At 46.6% G+C, this 19,112-nt stretch overlaps 1 protein-coding gene across 1 annotated transcript in view; it reads left to right on the top strand.

Annotated features, from left to right (window-relative positions):
* The first annotated feature begins 1,166 nt into the window (after window positions 1–1,166).
* The window catches only part of ATXN1 (ataxin 1), an 88,945-nt gene continuing 70,999 nt past the window's right edge, over window positions 1,167–19,112 (top strand). The window contains exon 1 of the mRNA XM_030211282.1: window positions 1,167–3,038. Coding sequence (XP_030067142.1) covers window positions 1,167–3,038 — 1,872 coding nt within the window. The remainder of the gene's footprint in view (window positions 3,039–19,112) is intronic.

Genomic DNA, 19,112 nt, shown 5'->3' with positions numbered 1-19,112 from the left:
GGCTATGATCCTTACTACCTGAGGGGCCCAGATCTCTGTTAGTCCACCCCAGGTGGGGTAGGGGGTAATCTTGGACTGCCCATTCTCTTCACTAGTTAGCTGCATTCTGTAGCAGAGAGTACAGTGATTGTAACTATAAAGTGTAGCTTGAGCAGGTCACATTGGATCATGGACTGCGCCCCCATCCTCCAGGCTTCAGCCATGACAGTGCTTTTGCTGCTGGTGGCGCCACCTAGGGTCTTGGGGGAATCATAGCAATCCATGCTGCAGCTGCTGCTGCCTGATCGTCACTAGCTCAATTGCTGCTGTGCTATACAAAAGCCAGCTTTTCTCATGCCGGTTTTAAAACTTTGCCAGCAGCCAACCAGGCCTGCTGAAAATCGGACAGATAGCAACCCTAGGTCAGCAAATGGAAGCCAAATGGGGTAACTGTTGACTGTGCCTGGAAAATTTGCTTCTGAAGTTTATAGGTGAATGGATTTCTAGGATCAAATTCTACTGTGGGTGTCTCTGACTGTCCTCACTGCAGTGATGTGGAATACCCACCAGCCACAGCCAGGCCAAAACAATGGTTCAGCCTGCCTGCACAGTGCTCTGGACAAACCAGTAAATAAAACTGCAGATTACTAATCAGGCCAGTAGTGATCTGTATGTAATGTGCCCTTCAACATTCAAAATTGCTACTTTTATATTTTGGAAATGGAAGACCTTCTAGTGAAAGTAAACAAAACGGCTTTAAGAGCCTACGCTCTTCCAGCGGAGCACTGTTAGCCACAGCAAGGTGTAATCACCAGAGAGTTAATTTGTGCAAGGACTTTATACTTTTCACAGTGTGTTAACTTTTTAACGTGGCTAGTGGCTTAGATATGTTTGTTGGAGACTGCATTATACTGCACTAAAAGACTGTAAATTTTGCTGTTTTATGGGAGGGGGGTCCCATTGTTAACATTATTTTCTTAACCTTTTTTTTTTTTTTTTTTTTACTTGTTACAGAATCCACAGCGGCTGTTGGAATACAGTGATCACAGGGAAATGATTCCTCATGAAGTCTCTGGATCCCTTTCAGAAATCCAATGTGATTTTCCATTCCTCAGACAGAAGTCAGAAGCAGCCAGCCAGTGAGTGAGCGGCGGCAGTGGGGGTGGGGGGGAGGCGGACGGCGCAAGATGAAATCCAACCAAGAACGGAGCAATGAATGCCTGCCACCCAAGAAGCGTGAGATCCCTGCCACCAGCCGGCCTTCTGAGGAGAAGCCAATCGGACTGAGCACTGAAAACCATCGGACAGAGAGCTTGGCATGGCTTCCCAGCACACCCTGCAGCCAGAGCAGCATGGGTGGCCAGCATGGGGCCATAGGAATTTCAGTGGAGGCTGGCTTACCGCAGCGGATTGGTTTACATAAATCGCTGTCTGCAGGGATGGATTATTCACCACCGATTGCTCCCAGGTCAGTCCCCACAACAACAACACTTCCGGCAGTTTACCAGTCAGTGCTATCTCAGTCGGGACCTCCTGTCTCTCCCATGCAGTACACTCACCTGCCACAGACTTTCCAGTTTGTTGGTCCCCCATACAGTGGGTCATATGCAGGGTTCCTCCCCACACAGCTGATTCCCTCAACCTCTAATTCCTCAACCGGGGTTGTGGCCTCCACAGCCGCTGGTGCACCTGCTCCATCCCAGCCCTCTCACATGGAGGCTTATTCTAGTATGCTGGCCAACATGAGGCAGTCTAAAGGCGAGCCACATTTAGTGAGGACATCTGGATTACTCAGTGCAGGGTCTCCTCCACTCCCCCAGTCAAACCAGTATGTTCATATTTCCAGTTCACCCCAGAATACAGTTAGACCTTTATCACCCCCAACCATCCCAGTCCATGTGCATTCGCTGCCAGCAGTGATTCCACATACCCTCACCCTCGGGCCCTCCTCCCAAGTGCTTGTGCAGTATGCAGATTCTGGAGGCCATTTCATCACCAGGGATCCCATGAAGAAGGCCGAGGGCATCAGGCCGCAGGCCATTCAGGTGAAAGAAATGCTAAATGGAGAGATTGAGAAAGGCAGGAGGTACAGTGTAGCACCATCGGCAGACACGCACATACTGAAAGCAGGCAATAATAAAGCACCCTCCCAGCATTATGAGACGAGGCATGTCATGGTTCATCCGAGCCCTGCCGAGTACAGTGCCCGGGATTCCTCAGGCATCAGGACCTCTGTCATGGTAGTACCCAACAGCAACACGCCTACATCAGATATAGAGGTTCCACTGGCGATTAGCAGAGAAGCTTCACCCTCAGCGGTTCATAACAAAGGAAGCTTACATTTAGGGAAAACTCACCGGTCATATGCTTTATCTCCACAACAGACTGTATGCCACGAGAGTGTGAAAACAGTTGCCACACTGTCTCCTCACACTGTCATCCAAACCACCCACAGCGCACCAGAGCAACTTTCAGTTGGGCTCCCTGCCACTGCTTTCTACGCGGGTACACAGCAACCACTGATTGGCTATCTCAGCAGTCAGCAGCAAGCTATTGGCTATCCTGGAAACCTGCCACAGCACCTAGTAATACCTGGCACCCAGCCCCTCCTCATACCAGTTGGCAGCGCTGATGTTGAAAGCACGGGAGTAGCACCTTCATTAGTAACTTCATCTCCCCAGTTTGCAGCGGTGCCTCAGACATTTGTCACTACGGCCATTCCTAAGGGTGAGAACTTCAGTGCTGAGTCGCTCACCAACCATCCAGCTTACCAGGCAGCAGTGGTACAGGCTCAAATCCACCTCCCAGTGGTACAGTCTGTAGCGTCTCCTACAGCAACTCCTCCTACACTGCCCCCTTACTTCATGAAAGGGTCAATCATTCAACTGGCCAATGGGGAGCTGAAGAAGGTTGAGGACTTAAAAACTGAAGACTTTATACAGAGTGCAGAAATTAGCAACGATCTAAAAATAGATTCCAGCACTGTGGAGAGGATTGACGACAGCCATAGCCCAGATGTCGCTGTAATACAGTTTGCAGTCGGAGAGCACAGAGCGCAGGTAAGCACAAGACAGGACGGCTAGAGTTCAGAAGAATTGGTCTTCTGTCTTCTACAATGATAATATTCTCATTTATCACAGGTTTGGCAGGAGTGATAACAAGAAAAATTCCTTTTGACCATTAACAAAAATGATACAAAATAAAAAAGACAAAACAACATGAATTTCCATGTAATGCTAATCACTTCCTCCAGGCTCTGGTGGTCAAATGACTGGGATATTTTTCTTGAGTTTCTCCTTCTCCATAAGACTTCTTTCCTCACCTTTTCTAACCATTTTGCAGGGCTTCAGCTGTTTTCTTTCTTCTGAATGCCATCTCATAAATTGTGAACCCACAGAAAAAAGGGAGTTTTGAAAAGCTGCTCCGAATAACCTTACATTTTGCCTGGAGTTTTTTTGTTTGTTTGTTTGGTTTTTTTTTTTGAGGGGACAGTGGGCACAGTTTGTATGTAAGCTCTTCTTGTAAGGTTTGCGTTTTGCTGAAATGTGATATGTGCTATGAATTATTGGACTAGAACTTGAGTCGATATTCAAAGGGGTTTAATCGGGCAAGAGAGGCTCCTGCCCGGTGAAACCTTGCTGACCTGGCCAGCTGCCAGTATACAATGGCACTTAAGCAGTTAGTACCACTGAATATTGCCACTAACTAGTCATTCCCCTAACCAGTAAGGTTAGGGGCGGAGTTTGGGCAGAGCCACATTAGCCAGTTAGTGGTGATATTCAGTTTGCTAACTTGCCAAGTAAGTACATAGAGTTAGCAAGAAGGCGGCTCTAACTTTATGCACAAGTTAATCAGGCACCGGTCTGAATATTGCACCTACCCAGATATTCAGTGCCAGGAGCCATGCATGCCGTGGCATTGAATTTCCACAGTTAGGTCAGCCCAGGCTGTGAGCAGCTTACAAGCCATTTACCGCTGTGGGCTAAATATTACCCCCTAAATCTTTACTGACTTGAACTCTCTCTCAGAATTCTCCATGAAAGGTTTTGGTGCCATTGGATAAATGAAACAGTTGTCTCTCACAGGACTACATTTCTGCAACATGGTCTACCTCAATTGCCAACATGTGATAATGTATGCTAATGTCATTTAACTAGGGGAAGGCAACAATCAAGAATTCTAATTGTGATTAATCGCACAATTAAAATTTTTTAGCTCGTGATGTAGAAAAGCATGCATTTGGGACCATAAAGTGTAATTCCAACAAAATGTTATACTGGAGCTGTGCTGGAGGGGGGGAGGTGGTAGAAGTGCCAGGACCTTCAGGGAAAGACTTTTTGGTTACAATACACCACCTATTTCTGTTCATAAGAGGTGCCAGGCATAAGTGGTGTACTGTAACCAAAAAGTCTTCCCCTGAAGGTCCTGGCACTTAGCTCCTCCTGCCACCCTCTCTCCCAGCACAGCTTCAGCCATACCCCTCTCCCTCCCTTTCCCTCACTGTTTCCCAGTACAGTCCCAGCCCTCTCCCTCTCTCCAGCACAGGTAAAAGGCAGGAAAGTATGCAATGCACTTGCATTTTCAAAACCCAGCACACATTTTCTGCAGACTCATCTACATCTTTTTCAAAGTTTCAAAACAGGGAGCAAACACTTGCGCTCAGCTTTCAGCATTGTACCCTGTCAGCTTTTGTTTTCAAATTGCAGCAGTGCCCCTCCACCCGTCCACACCCCCCCCCCCCCCGATATAATGAATGCTACAGAAGAATTGGTCACCCTTCCAATGCTGCCAGGGTGACTTAGGTTTTTTTACGATTTACCTCCTTTCCTTCCTCCCCTTCCCAGCAGGCAAAATAGAAGGCGGTGAACTTAAACGTGGTGATAATTTAGTACATGGATTGGTGAAGATGAAAAAGATTTAAATCAAGCCTTACCTCATAAGGATGTGGACAGCCCAGAGAAAATTGGGCACAGCGTCTACATGCTTCCTCTACATACTTCTCTCAAGTGCTGGCCCAGAAGCCTTGCTGGCACACATAGGAAATTGTGTTGGGGGGGGGGGGAAGGATGGGATGAGGCACATCTTTCAGGTCAGCAGGATAGTGATCAATACTGCTACCCAAGACTGAAAAGGAGATGAGGTAAACGCGGGGGTGCGGGTGGAGGGTGAGGGTGAGGGGCGGGGCTGCATTAAAAATGCCAGTCACCATTAAAAAATGTTCTTTCGTTAAAATTTAACACATTAGTCGCATTGTTAATTGCCTACCCCTACATTTTACACGTTAAATAATGCAAGCTCCGTTGTTCTCAATGTAGCCTATTAATAAAGTAAGCGCAAAAATCAGAGGGCTTAATAAGCAAGGCTGGTGTTCATCCCATACCTCTGTAAACTTCTGTAATCCGCTTAGTGTCCTCGGCAGGGGCGTATCTGGCCTCCGGCGGTAGGGGGGGCCAGAGCCAGAGGGAGGGGGCACATTTAACCCCCCCCTGCTGCCACCGACCCCCCTCCGCCATTACCGGACCCCCCCACCGCCACCAACGACTCTCTCCACCCCCCATGCCGCCGCCAGCCCTCCCCCGCTGCCGTTTCTTACTTTTGCGTCCGCTTCCTCCTGTGCCTTTAAAAATATTTCTTCAGCTGGCGGGGGACCCCAACCCCTGCCAGCCAACCCGAGGTGACAACTTGCAAGTTCTTCCTTCGCCGTGGCCAACATGCTGGAGTTGAGCGGCTGAATCTAGTTCAGAGTCTGACGTCGCAGACTCCGAACTGGATTCAGACGCTTTCAACTCCAGCATGTTGGCCACGGCGGAGGAAGAACTTGCAAGTTGTCACCTCGGGTTGGCTGGCGGGGGTTGGGGTCCCCCGCCAGCTGAAGAAATATTTTTAAAGGCGCAGGAGGAAGCGGACGCAAAAGTAAGAAACGGCAGCGGGGGAGGGCTGGCGGCGGGAGGGGGGCCAGGGCGAAATCTGCGGGGGCCCAGGCCCCTGTGGCCCCATGCAGATACGCCCCTTGTCCTCGGGACATACCCAGCCAGTCACGTTTTCAGATACCCACAAAAAAAAAATATGCATGAGATAAATTTGCATGCACTGTCTCCACTGCATGCAAATCTGTCTCATATACAGTGCACTCCATTTAAGTGCACGTCGGATAAGTGCATGCTTTGTTTAACTGCATGCCGTACTTCAGTCCCGTTTTTGGCACTATCAATTTCTATGGGGACAAACCGGTTTAGCGCACCACTGATAAGTGCAAGATTCACTTATATGCATGGTTTAAGGCCACTCCTCTGCAGGAAAGACTCCGCATAAGCGTGTACACGGAATATGGAAGCCGATTGGCATGTGACAAAGGGGCGGTAAATTTGAAATCTCGGTTAACTGCCACAGGCAGAATAAGTGAAAGAATGTTGTTAGAGTGTACACTGGAGTCGTCGCGCAAGACTTTAACACTGGCTGAACGAATAGAAGTTCTTAAAAAATTAGAAAACAGACAAAGTCAAGCATCTATTGCTAAAGAATATGGTGTCAATCCCAGTCAAATTTCATGTATCTTGAAGCAGAAAGACCAGCTTCCTTGTCATCAGCAGCAGATGAATCCATTAACTGATGGGTTGTGTCCGCCTACCAGCAGGTGGAGATAGAGAACACTAAAAAAACATAGTGCTCTATGGACAGCTAGCTCCATCTGCCTTCAGTATTTCTCTATCTCCCAGCAGGTGTGGGCGTAGCTTGCTCAGCTCCTGGAAAAAATTCTGCCTAGGGTGGCTCCTGTGCTTTGCCAGTTGAAGCTGGAGTGTTGTGGCTGGTGGTGCCCACTTTGAAGGCATATAGGTTCGCCCTTTTCCTGCTTTACCCATCCCCCTGCCTACCAGAGTACCTCTGTTGCTGCCTGCCTCCAACTTTCCTCACAGCGTTAAAAAAAAAAAAAGGAGTACGCTTTGGTTCTGCATAGCTATTCTGAGGGTATTTTCAACGTGCAGCTTGACCGGAGCTCGTTTGACTCGGTCTTTTGAGGTGAGAGTGGTGCCCAGCCCCTCCGGGGAGGTCCCGCGGACGCCGTTCCGAACGGGGTAAGTTTTGGTGCGAAGCCACCATTTTACTTATATAATTCCGTCTGGTTGGACGATGGCTGCTGAAGCAGTTAAACGCTGCTCCCATTGTGATAAACGCAGATCAGCAGCGGGGCTCTGTAAGAAGTGCTCTTTAGACGCTAGAGCTAGTTTGAGCTTGGCGAGTGGTGATTCTTCCCGCTCAGTGGAGCTGGCAGCGGGTGCCATTTTGGAAGCGCCGCATGTTTCGACCTTCGCTGTTGCGGAGGAGTCTGAGTGCAGGGGGACGCCTCGGTTAGAGGCTACCAGAGGAGCTCCTATTCCCGTTACTCCTAATTCGGAGTCAGAGGGTCAAGGTGAGTTTTTCTCCCCGGAGTTTGTGCTTCTAATGCATAAAGCCTTCATGCTGAAAAGAGCTCTGCCGCAGGTGTCTGACACTGCGCTGCTACCTGGTTTCCCCCCGGGTGTTGATGGCCCGGGGCTGGCTACTTCCCCTGAGCATTGGAAGGACACTAAACATAGACGGGTAAATTCCCCGACTGAGAGTAACGCACTTCCCTTTTCCCTCCCATGGTCGGGCGGTGTGGATTCTGAGGGTTCTGGCAGGGCTTCATGGTCTGATGAGCCAGAGGAAGGTGACGGTTTGCCACTGGATCTGGACGATCCCAATGCGGTGAGGATTTTCCACCTCGATGAGCTGTCAGCGCTCATTTCTGACGCCTTGCAGGCCCTCTCGATTGATGATCCTGCCAAGGGCGAGGCCTCCTCTGGTAATCCGAGGATGGCGAGTACTAAGAAGCCTGCTCGAGCCTTTCCTGTGCATGACTCCATCCAAGAGCTTATTTCAGCTCAATGGTCTGAACCCGATGGGCCTTTGAAAGTGGCCAGAGCTATGGGTCAGCTTTACCCTCTAAGTGAGGAGCACTTGGCCCCTTTGGGGATGCCTAAAGTGGATGCTTTGGTCACGGCGGTGACTAAGAGGACCACCCTCCTCGAAGAGGGAGGGGTTGCCCTGAAGGACATGCAGGACCGGCGGCTTGAATCCGCGTTGAAACGGTCCTTTGAAATATCGGGCCTCGCCTTAAGGGCGTCTATTTGCAGTTCCTATGCTGCCCGGGCCTGCCTTTCTTGGTTACAACAGGCAGTGGAGCAGTCCACGAATGTTGCGGAGTCCCTCGCTGAGGTTGCACCGCGGATGGAGTTGGCCCTGTCATTTTTGGCTGACGGCCTCTATGATCTGGTCAGAGTTTAGGCTAAATAGATGTCTGTGGCGGTTGTGGCCCGCCGCCTTCTATGGCTACAGCATTGGGTGGCTGACGTGGCCTCTAAGCACAGGCTGGTGAAGCTTCCCTTTCGAGGCCACCTGTTATTTGGAGAGGAGCTGGAGAAAATTGTTAAAGACCTGGGGGACCCTAAGCCCCAGCGGTTACCCGAGGATAGGCCGAGGCCTTCTTCCAAGGGTTCTGTGTGGCCCTCCTCTTCCAGACCTCGCTTCCGTGAAGCTCGCAGGTATCGCCCGGGGCGCTCTGCTGGGTTTTCTCAACGTGCCCGTTTTCAGCAGAGGAACTCCTTTCGCTCGGACAAGCGACTGGTTCAAGGCCTGGAGTTCAGGGGCATCCCCCGCAATGACGGGGCGCCGGTCCATTCCTTGATTCCTGCAGTCGGAGGACGTCTTTCCCTCTTTCTCGAGGAATGGACCAAGATTACCTCCGATCAGTGGGTCCTGGACCTGATCAGAGAAGGTTATTGATTGGAATTCAGCGCCTCGGTGAGAGACGTGTTTATGGAGTCCCGATGTGGTACTGCCATCAAACAGGCAGCGGTAGAGGAGACCTTACAAGTCTTGTTGCACCTTGGGGCAGTGATCCCTGTGCCTCCCGCCAAACGCGGCTGCGGTCTCCATTTACTTTGTGGTGCCTCGAAGAGGCGGGTCTTTCCAACCGATCCTCGACTTAAGGTCAGTCAACAAGGCACTAAGAGTGCGGCATTTTCGCATGGAAACCCTGCGCTCTGTCATTGCGGCGGTACAGCCAGGAGAGTTTCTCATGTCTCTGGACCTAAAAGAAGCTTACTTGCACATTCCTATTTGGCCCCGCATCAACGGTTTCTCCACTTTTCCAATTTCGGGCCTTGCCCTTTGGCCTCGCCACAGCTCCCCGCACCTTTTCCAAGGTAATGGTGGTAGTAGCTTCCTTTCTCAGGCGAGAGGGTATCCAGGTTCACCCGTACCTCGACGACTGGCTCATCAGAGCGGATTTGGCAGACGAAAGTCGTCTGGCCACAGCCAGAGTGGTCTCTGTACTGCAGTCTCTAGGCTGGGTCATCAATATACCCAAACGTCACCTGACCCCCCCCCCCCCCCCCCCTCAGTCTCTCGAATATTTGGGGATCCGGTTCGACAAGGCGGTGCAAGCTTCAGAATCAGGTCCGTCTGCTCCTGTGGATGCCTCGCCCGCGAGCTTGGGACTTTGTCCAGCTGCTGGGGTCGATGACGGCCACCTTGGAGGTAGTGCCATGAGCGAGAGGGCACTTGAGACCACTGCAGATTGCCCTGCTTCAACGATGGTCTCCAATGTCCCAGGATTATCAACGTAGACTAACATGGCTCCCTGCGGCCCGGCTCAGTAGGGGAGTGGTGGCTCGCTGACAGCATGCTGCAGCGAGGAATGCCGCTGGCGCTTCCCTCTTGGTGCCTGGTGATAACCGATGCCAGCCTGGTTGGCTGAGGAGCACATTGCCAGGGAAGCTGTGCCCAGGGTCTGTGGACACATGCGGAAACGGGGTGGTCCATCAATCGCTTGGAACTGAGAGCGATATTCCAGGCTCTTCTGGCCTTTCACAAGACTCTGGAGGGGCTGGCTGTCAGAGTGCTGTTGGACAACACGACAGCGGTGGCCTACATAAATCGACAGGGCGGCACTCAGTGCAGAGCTCTGGCCGCGGAGGCCGCTCAGATTTGCCACTGGGCCGAGCTACACCTGCAGCTTCTTTCTGCAGCATATATAGCAGGTCAGAGCAACGTGCAAGCCGATTTTCTAAGCAAGCATCAAATCAACCCAGCGGAGTGGGAACTGGCAGACGAAGTGTTTCTTCAGATCTGTGCCAAATGGGGAATGCCTGTAGCGGATCTAATGGCGTCAAGCGCCAATGCCAAAGTCCGTGCTTTTTCAGCAGACGGAGAGATCCGCGCTCGACGGGGTTGGATGCGCTGGCTCAACCCTGTTCCCTCCTTGGCCCTTGATAGGGCTACATCAAGGAGTGGTGATTCTCATTGCCCCGGATTGGCCCAGGCGGACCTCCGGCGGATGCTGGTGGAGGCCCCTCTTCCTTTGCCTCTGGTGCCGAACCTGTTGATGCAGGGACCGGTGACCATGGAGGATCCCTGCCGCTTTGGTCTTACGGCATGGCTCTTGAGAGGGCGCAATTGAGAGACAAAGGCTATTCTAACAAAGTCATCTCCACTCTCTTGCAGGCCTGCAAGCGGTCCACTTCTGTTGCTTATGCTCGGATCTGGCGCCAGTTTGAGGCATGGTGGGTTTCAAAGGCGATCACACCCACGCGGGCTCCAGTCTCGCCATTACTAGACTTCTTGCAGGATGGCTTACAAAAAGGCTTGGCCTACAATTCCCTGCGTGTGCAAGTGGCAGCATTGGCATGCTTTCAAGGGAAGGTCTCTGGCTTGTCCCTGGCTGCTCATCCTGATTTCTAAGAGGGGCACTTCGGCTCCGCCCGCTGGTGCGGCTGCCGTGTCCGGCTTGGAACCTGGGGCTGGTGTTGAAGGCTCTCCAGTGTTCACCCGTCGAGCCGCTGAGAAGAGCTTCGGAGAAGGATGTGACGCATAAGACAGTCTTTTTGGTGGCCATGACATCAGCGAGATGGGTGTCTAAGCTCCAGGCGCTGTCCTGTCGAGACCCTTTCTTACAATTTTCAGAGTCCGGAGTAACAGTGCGTATGGTACCTTCCTTCCTGCCTAAGGTGGTTTCAGCGTTTCACCTAAACCAGCCCATTTATCTGCCCTCCTTTTACTAGGAACCACTTACCGCATGGCCATTTCGAGGGGAGCACGTATCGCCACCCATTGAGGTGGCAGTAGGGGCTCCTACGCTTGCCCGGCACTACAAAAACAGAAAATATTTTTGTAGAGCCAGAAATGGTGCGCGCCCATTGTCATTCGCCAAATCTTTAGTAAAAGAGCCCCTCAAGCAGGTAGTGTCATTGAATATTACCTCTGACCTCCCAAAAGTGTCCAGCTCATTACGGGGTGGTCTTGGGACGCAGCTAGTGAGAAGCTGGCACCTAATCTGTTAGTGACAGTATTTAGCAAAATAGGCTGTCCTACCTTTATGCAACAAGCTAACTGGGCTGCATGTACCTGAATATTCATTGATTATCTGGGTCTAACATTGCGGGCACCAGTCACCATTTAATTGCCACTGGCTCAATATTGATCCCAAAATAAAGCTAATAAATACATTAAAAGTAAATTACAGTTAAAGCATACAAAGTAAAAATATTAACACATACATATTATTCTTAAACCGTTAAGCACCAAGATATCCTTTTTCAGATAGCTAAGCTTTACACAATTTGTAGACATGCAGAACACTGCCCTCATAAGGAAGTGTGTTCCAAAATTTTGGGCCAACTCATGGGAAGGAACTTTACATTATTTGGAAAGGTTGTCTTTAAATTTTACTGCTGTGAAGAACGTGAGTCATAAATTGATTTGGAAACGATCATTAATTTTTCAATGTTGCTAAAATTTGGAATAGTATTCCGGTTCAGTTACACTGTAGTTCATCTTATATTTTATTTAGGAAAGGATTTAAAACTTACTTGTTCTCAAGGCAAAGGCAGGATTAATTTTAATGCAGAATGTAATTGTTTCATTAGTTGTTAGACTGTGATGCTATTGTATTAGAAAATGTTTTACTCTTTTGATCTGAAAATCCCTCTTGAATGAGCAGCTCTTATTAGTCTGCCTAGAAGCTTTATGTTAAAGAGCGGAATGTAAATCTGCTATTGCATTACAATAGAAAACAATTCTAACGCAGCTTAAAAATGGCATGTAGCACATGCTAATCCACATGCTAGAATAAAATTAGAGGGCGTATCGGGGGTGTTCCTGCGCAAATCAGCAACACCACACTAACTGGTTTGTACAGGATTACTGCATGAGCTTTTACAGCCTACAAAATGTGAGGTAGTAACTGCTTTTGCGGTAATTTTTTAATGGCCACATGCTAATAGCAACTTTAGTACATGCCAAATTATAAAGGAAACTCCTTACGTCAAATATGTTGAAAAACGACCCAACAGGCTGAAGGAACTCTCAAACAATAAACTATTGTATTCTGACTCTTCAGTTGATCTGAACAATTAATCAGAAAAAGTAGGAGGGAAAAGACCTCTGTAGTTTCCACCATAACACCCTTCATACAACTTGGTCAGGTTTACTGGACTCCATTCCATTCATTTAGCTTTTAATGCTTATATTTGACATTATTTATGCTGCAAATTATTAATTGAACAAGTGCATATTCAGAAATTATATTAAAAATCATAAAATAATAAAGATTTAAAGGAGATTTTTTATGACCAATGATTGGAATGGAGTCCAGTAAACTTTTGCTCCTTAAGTCTCACAGATTCCCTCACAGACTTTCTGCTTCTAATGTACCTGAAAAAGGTGTTACTATGAGTTTTTGTCTCCACAGCAAGTTTTTCTTTATATTCTGTTTTAGCCTTCTTTATCAATGCTTTGCATCTAGCTTCACACTGCTTATGTTGCTTCTTATTTTCTTCATTCAGATCGTTTTTCCATTCATTAAAGGATGCTGTTTTGGCTCTAATAGCCTCTTTCACTTCACCTTTTAACCATGCTGGCTGTTGTGTGTTCTTCGTTCCACCTCTGTTAATACGTGGAATACATCTGGTCTGGGTTCCACGATGGTATTTTTAAACAAAATCCACACCTGATTTAAGGTCTCGACCTCTGTGGCTAACTCTTTTATCATCTTTTTATTTATTTATTTGTTACATTTGTACCCCACATTTTCCCACCTATTTGCAGGCTCAATATGGCTTACATAGTACCGTAATGGTGCTTGCCAAGTTGGTAGATAACAAATACAAGCTTATATTGTGGTCTAATGAGGTAGGTGTGTATTAGATACCATGAGGGTCGAGGGGAATGAAAATTGTATATTGTCCAGTACGATCATTGGTTATGCTGTGTTGCTGGGTGTGGGGATTTGCGGTGGATCGGTGGGGTAAGCCTTTTTGAAGAGGTTGGTTTTTAGTGATTTCCTGAAGTTTATATGGTCATGGATTGTTTTCACAGCTTTTGGGAGTTTAAACCATTTTCCTCATTTTGTCATAGTCACCCTTTCAAAAATTGAATTCTACTACAGTAGATTTTTTTAGTGACTTGACTTCAGACATCAGCTCAGCTTTGATCTTGTTATAATCACTGTTTCCCAGTGGATCCAACTGCCCTGCATTCCACTAAGGACTAGATCTGAAATAGCTCCCCTTCTTGTCAGTTCTTAGACTGCTCTAAGATGCAGTCATTTATTACATCTAAGAATTTGACCTACCTAGCGCTCCCTGATGTAGCATTTATCCAGTCAATATTGGGTAATTGAAATCACCTATTATTATAATGTTGCCCAGTTTGCTAGCTTTGTAAAAATTTGTTCATCAGTCTGTTCATTCTGACCTGGCCGACGGTAGTAGAGCCCTACCAGTATACTCCTTCCTTTCACACATGGAATTTCTATCCACAAGGATTCCACACTGCTTCATGTAGAGTATTAGTTTTGTTTGACTCAATTTCCATTATAGCGCAACCCCCCCCCCCCCCCAATTTCTGCTCCTACTTTTTTTGATTGATCAGATCAATTAAAGAGACAGAATACAATAGGTCATTGTTTGAGAGTTTCTTCAGCCTGTTGGTGGTAGTTTTTCAACATTTGCACATGGCTGCTATGAGAAAAAAATAGAAAATCTGCCCTTTTACAGCTAAAATGTGCCATTTTACAGCTACGGTACAAATGGCCTTAGTGTGCGGAGAAAACCTGCACAAATGCATGCTAAGGCCACTTTTTGACATAGCTTAGTAAAGGGGCCTCTTATTAATTAAGGCATTTAATGGAAGGTCTTTATTATGGTTGTACAATACTGATGATAACTTAGATGCAGAGCTGTCACAAGGAATTTATAATCTAAGCAGGAGAAAAAATGTGCATCCGGTATGACAGCGGGGCCCATTTCATGCATGGATGTGAGGTAGATCACAGAAGAGGTGTAAATTTCAGAGGCTGATGAAATGCCTCCTCAAAGATGTGTCTTTGGTGGCATTTAAAATTGGAGAAGGGAGAATGTTGGAAGAAAGGAGTTCCACTGAAGCAGAGAACACTAGGAGGAAAGAGTGAGCTGAGAAAATTATGATGGGAGTTGAGGGGTGGGGGGTGGGTGCAGGAAGACCATATTAAAATGTGTGAAGAGTGAAATGACATCAGAAAGTGTAGAAATGAGCTGTGAAGCTCTTAAAAATTCCTCATATCATCTTAACACTGAAACTTGCTCAACAGTGCCATCTACTGTGTGAAATCCAATACTGCAGGTCACATGATTTGAAATAAATTTCTGCAGCACATATTACTGAAACACAGTAATAGAAGGATTATTATTTTAGAAAATAATGTGAAAGTGGGAGGAGGGTGGGGAGGAAAGGCCTGGGTTCTATGTATGGGAGTGAGTTGAGGCCTTGTGTGTTAGGCTCTACACTCAGCCTCCTATTGAATGAAGTAGTTGATACCAATAATGCAAATAAACGTGGGGGAGACACAAGCACCTTCTCCAGCCCCAAATGTCAGCCTTTTCTGTCCCACCACCTATTTTTCCGTTGTAGCACTCTTACGGTAGGAGAGGTGATAAGATACAGAAAAGAGGATGCGTGGAGGAGTGGCCTAGTGGTTAGGGAAGTGGACTTTGGTCCTGAGGAACTGAGTTTGATTCCCGGCACAGGCAGCTCCTTGTGACTCTGGGCAAGTCACTTAACCCTCCACTGCCCGCCGCATAGAGCCTGCCATGAGTGGGAAAGTGCGGGGTACAAATGTAATAAAAAATAAAAATAGAGACTGTCTAGTGCTGCGAAGGTCTTTCCTCTTCTTTTTCTCCACACATGGCTCCCCCCCAACCCCCTCTCTTTAGCGAGTTTATTAGCAGTGGAAATTTTCTGAAATATTCAGCGTATAGGAGCATTGAAAGGTCCGCACAGATTACATGTGATGCTGGAAAGCAACGAAAGAGGGAGGTACTCTGAGGGTGGCCGCGTTTGCGTGCACCGAGAGAAGGGTGGAGGGTTTGGTTAGAGAAACAAGGCTTGTCACGCCCCCTACCCACATGGCACGTGGAAGTTTATGGGTTTAAACATGAGCTCTGGAAGTCTTGATAAGTTTTTGTAGTAATTTGGGGTCACATTTGGTCTTAAAAGCCCGCCCACTGGTGGTGGATAACACACCCACCCACACATGAAAAAGGTTAGGCGGCTGTGCAAGTTTTAGTGCACTCCAATGTGGTATACCCAGTAAAATTCTGTTAGGATTTTGGTAGTACAGGTAGCTGAACTCACTTCTAGTATGGGTATATGTTTTGAAGGGACGCATTGTGTATATATACATCACGTGTTTCATACGCAGCGTTATACCACTTTAAGCATAAGAAGGTTTATACCAAACTATGGGTATCAGGGTGGAATGAGTGCTTCAGAACTAAACTGAGACTGGACCTCTTGTAACTACATACATCTGTTAAGCTCTTTCAGTGGGTTCACACCTATAGGTTATATGGCACTGATAGCTGAAACATGTAAAATGGCTACTACATATCCAGTGGATGGGTGCCCAAATGCCTGAAAATTCAGCTGCTATGCTCAAATCGCCACTGTCATTGTTGTGGACCCTTATTTTGAATACGACCAGTTTGACGCCTATTTATCTATAAAATGTTACCATCATTTCCAGTGACCCCTGATGCAGGCATTGTGCTGAAACATGGCCACGTTAGGTCGGTGTGTTAATAATGATTTGTACATATTTGTCCTGTGGTCATCTATTCTCTCTCAGGCCATCTTCTCACTTTTTTGTTTCTCTCGTGAGTTTGTTTCTTTTTCTTCTTTTCATATATATTTAGCCCTTCTATTCATTTGCCTAGATTTATGAGTTTAATGCTGAAAGTCCATGCTAATCTCCTAACTTATTTTCCCTGCCCTAAATGTGCCCATTGGCACCCACTCTTTATGCTTGTAAATTTAACAGTTCAATGAAATTTTGAGTATAAACATATTCATTCAGAACATGGTGGAAACCTGTTTTGTAGCAGTTTCAGAAAGAAAAAGCTCCAAAACAAGGAAAGCTGGGAAAGAGGAACCCAAACTATAGCTATGTGATGCAAGGTTCCACATTAGGAGTCACAGATCAGGAAACGGATCTAGGTGTCATCGTTGATGATATGCCGAAAACCTCTGCTCAGGTTGCGGCGGTGGCTAAGAAAGCAAATAGAATGTTAGGTGGGTATTATTAGGAAAGGAATGCAAAACAAAAATGAGGATATTATAATGCCTTTGTATCACTCCATGGTGTGACCACACATCAAATACTGTGTGCAGCTCTGGTCACGGCATTGCAAAAAAGATATAATGGAATTAGAAGGTACAGAGAAGGGCAACGAAAATGATAAAGAGGATGGGATGACTTCCCTATGAGGAAAGGCTGAAGTGGCACTCAATGTGTAATTAAACTCTGGAATTCATTGCCAGAGAATGTGGCAAAAGCAGTTAGCTTAGTGGGGTTTAAAAAAGGTTTGGATAACTTCCTAAAAGAAAAGTCCATAAGCCATTTAAGATAGACTTGGGGAAAATCCACTTCTTATTTCTAGGATAAGCAGCATAAAATGTTTTGGGATCTTGCCAGGTACTTGTAACCTGTATTGGCCACTGTTGGAAACAGGATGCTGGGCTTGATGGACCGTTGGTCTGTCCCGGTATGGCAACACTTAATTATGTTCTTATCATAGGTTTTGCCTGATCATGTATTTTCTGCACTCCTTTCTTTTGTTCACTAGTGTTCTTAAGTCATCCCAGCTGATATTCAGCCCGCAAGAGGCAGGCCAGCTAAGTGCTGCAATCGGCAGTGAGACCAGATATTCAGTGCCAGATCGTTTCTGGTGGCTGGTATTGAATATCTGGTGGTTTTTTGGCCGGCTTAAACTTAACTGGCCAAGTTAATATTCAGTGCTGGTCGATTAAGTTTATAACAGCCCAAGAGAGGACTACTATTTAGTCCGATTTGGCCGCTAAACTTGGCGAAGGGTTGAATATTCACAGCTAGCCAATTATATTACGTGACACAGCCAGTTAGCCACCAAGCACTAATATTCAGCGGAAATAACCGGCTATCTAGTGCTAAATATTAGTGCTTAGCTGGTTAAGTGCTATTTAACTGGCCAGAAGCCGTTCCTGACTGGTTAAATAGCACTGGATATCGGCCGGATCATATTTATCTTTAGGGAAAAAAAACCCTTCAAGGACCATCTACTGTTTCAAGACTATTAGGTCCATGAAGAGCTAGTAGGAAGCTAGAGAAGGGGTGATCATAGCTTTCTAGAAATGTTCTTACAAAGAAGATCCAGGGTATAAGCATCCCTCCCAAGGTATATTGAAGAATGTGGTCTTTTCCAGTAGACTTTGTTGAGGGCTGACTTGACCACTGACTGATGTAGTAGCTGCTGCTGCATTTTGAATCTGGAAGATTTCTGGACTCTGTACATAAGAGTTAACCTTCTTGTTGACAAGTGTGTGTTTGAGGGGCTGAGGGCTCCTCCATCTTCATCTGTTCAACATTAAGGATGTTGTGAATGGATATTAGAGGCCAGGCAAAGTTAGAGGATAACCAACTTTTCTGCCCTAGATGCTAGTTCTCTCCAACTTATCTAGAGACACAACTATGAGAAATCACTCTGAATGTGTGAATACTTTGAAAAGTAAACATTTTAGAATATGAAGATTCAGTGGCAAGAATTCTGACTTGGGACACTCAAAGATATCCTGGAAACATTTTGTACTTCAGGAGCGATTGCGGTTAATCCTTATAGAAGACTTTTTGAGAATGTGAGACTTACCCACCTTGTGGTGACTACCATGCAAGTCAGTGTTTACCATCCACTCAGACAGATCCTGCTATATTTCACCATATTTTAGACGTCAGAAGATAAAAACTAAGAAAAAAAAATCCACTGAGAAATCAAAGGAAAAAGCAAAGAAGCCAGGATTTAAAAAATGTCCACAGTGCAACAAAAAATTGACTCTTTCTGATTTACACCACATATGCATATATTGCCATAGCCCAGACCATGATGTCATGGCTTATTCCAAGTGCAGCCGCATGTCTCCCAGGGCAAGAAAAAGCAGGAGTCATATATTAAAAGAAATTAGCAAAATCAAGGAACAAACATGCTGATAAATTGCTACCAGTCAAGAAGCCCACCCATCCCAAGACAGTCACCAGTCCTATTCTCAGTTTTCAAACCTTGAGAAGCATTGCCCAATCAGTTTTTTGCTGCCATACCTGGACTATTGCAATTCTTTATATGGAGGTATTGCTGGAAATCTGTTGAAGAGATTGCAGCTGCTCCAAAACATAGCAATGAGGTTAATATTTACAAAGAGCAGATTTGAGAGAGTTATCGCCTTTGCTTAGAGAGCTCTGTTGACTTCCAGTTTCCTCTCCTATATGTTTTAAGATGGCATGTTTTGTTTTTTAAATTCCTTTCTGGTTAAAATGTGGTTGGAGTAACAAATTATTGTCTTTTACTGAGATCTAGCAAGTCCTTTTGATTGGCTCAAGCTTTTACTACGTCATTTCCAAGCTGCAGAGGGGTTAAACTAAAAAAATATTTGAACTTTAGTACAAGAACAGTCTGGGCAGACTTCTACAGTCTGTGCCCTCAAAATGACAAGGACAAATCAAACTCGGGTATACATATAAAGTATCACATACCATGTATAATGAGTTGATC

The sequence above is a fragment of the Microcaecilia unicolor genome, chromosome 1 (assembly GCF_901765095.1).
Source record: "Microcaecilia unicolor chromosome 1, aMicUni1.1, whole genome shotgun sequence".
Taxonomy (NCBI): domain Eukaryota; kingdom Metazoa; phylum Chordata; class Amphibia; order Gymnophiona; family Siphonopidae; genus Microcaecilia; species Microcaecilia unicolor.
The sequence above is the reverse complement of the archived record's forward strand: the minus strand, read 5'-3'. Positions and strand labels throughout refer to the sequence as shown.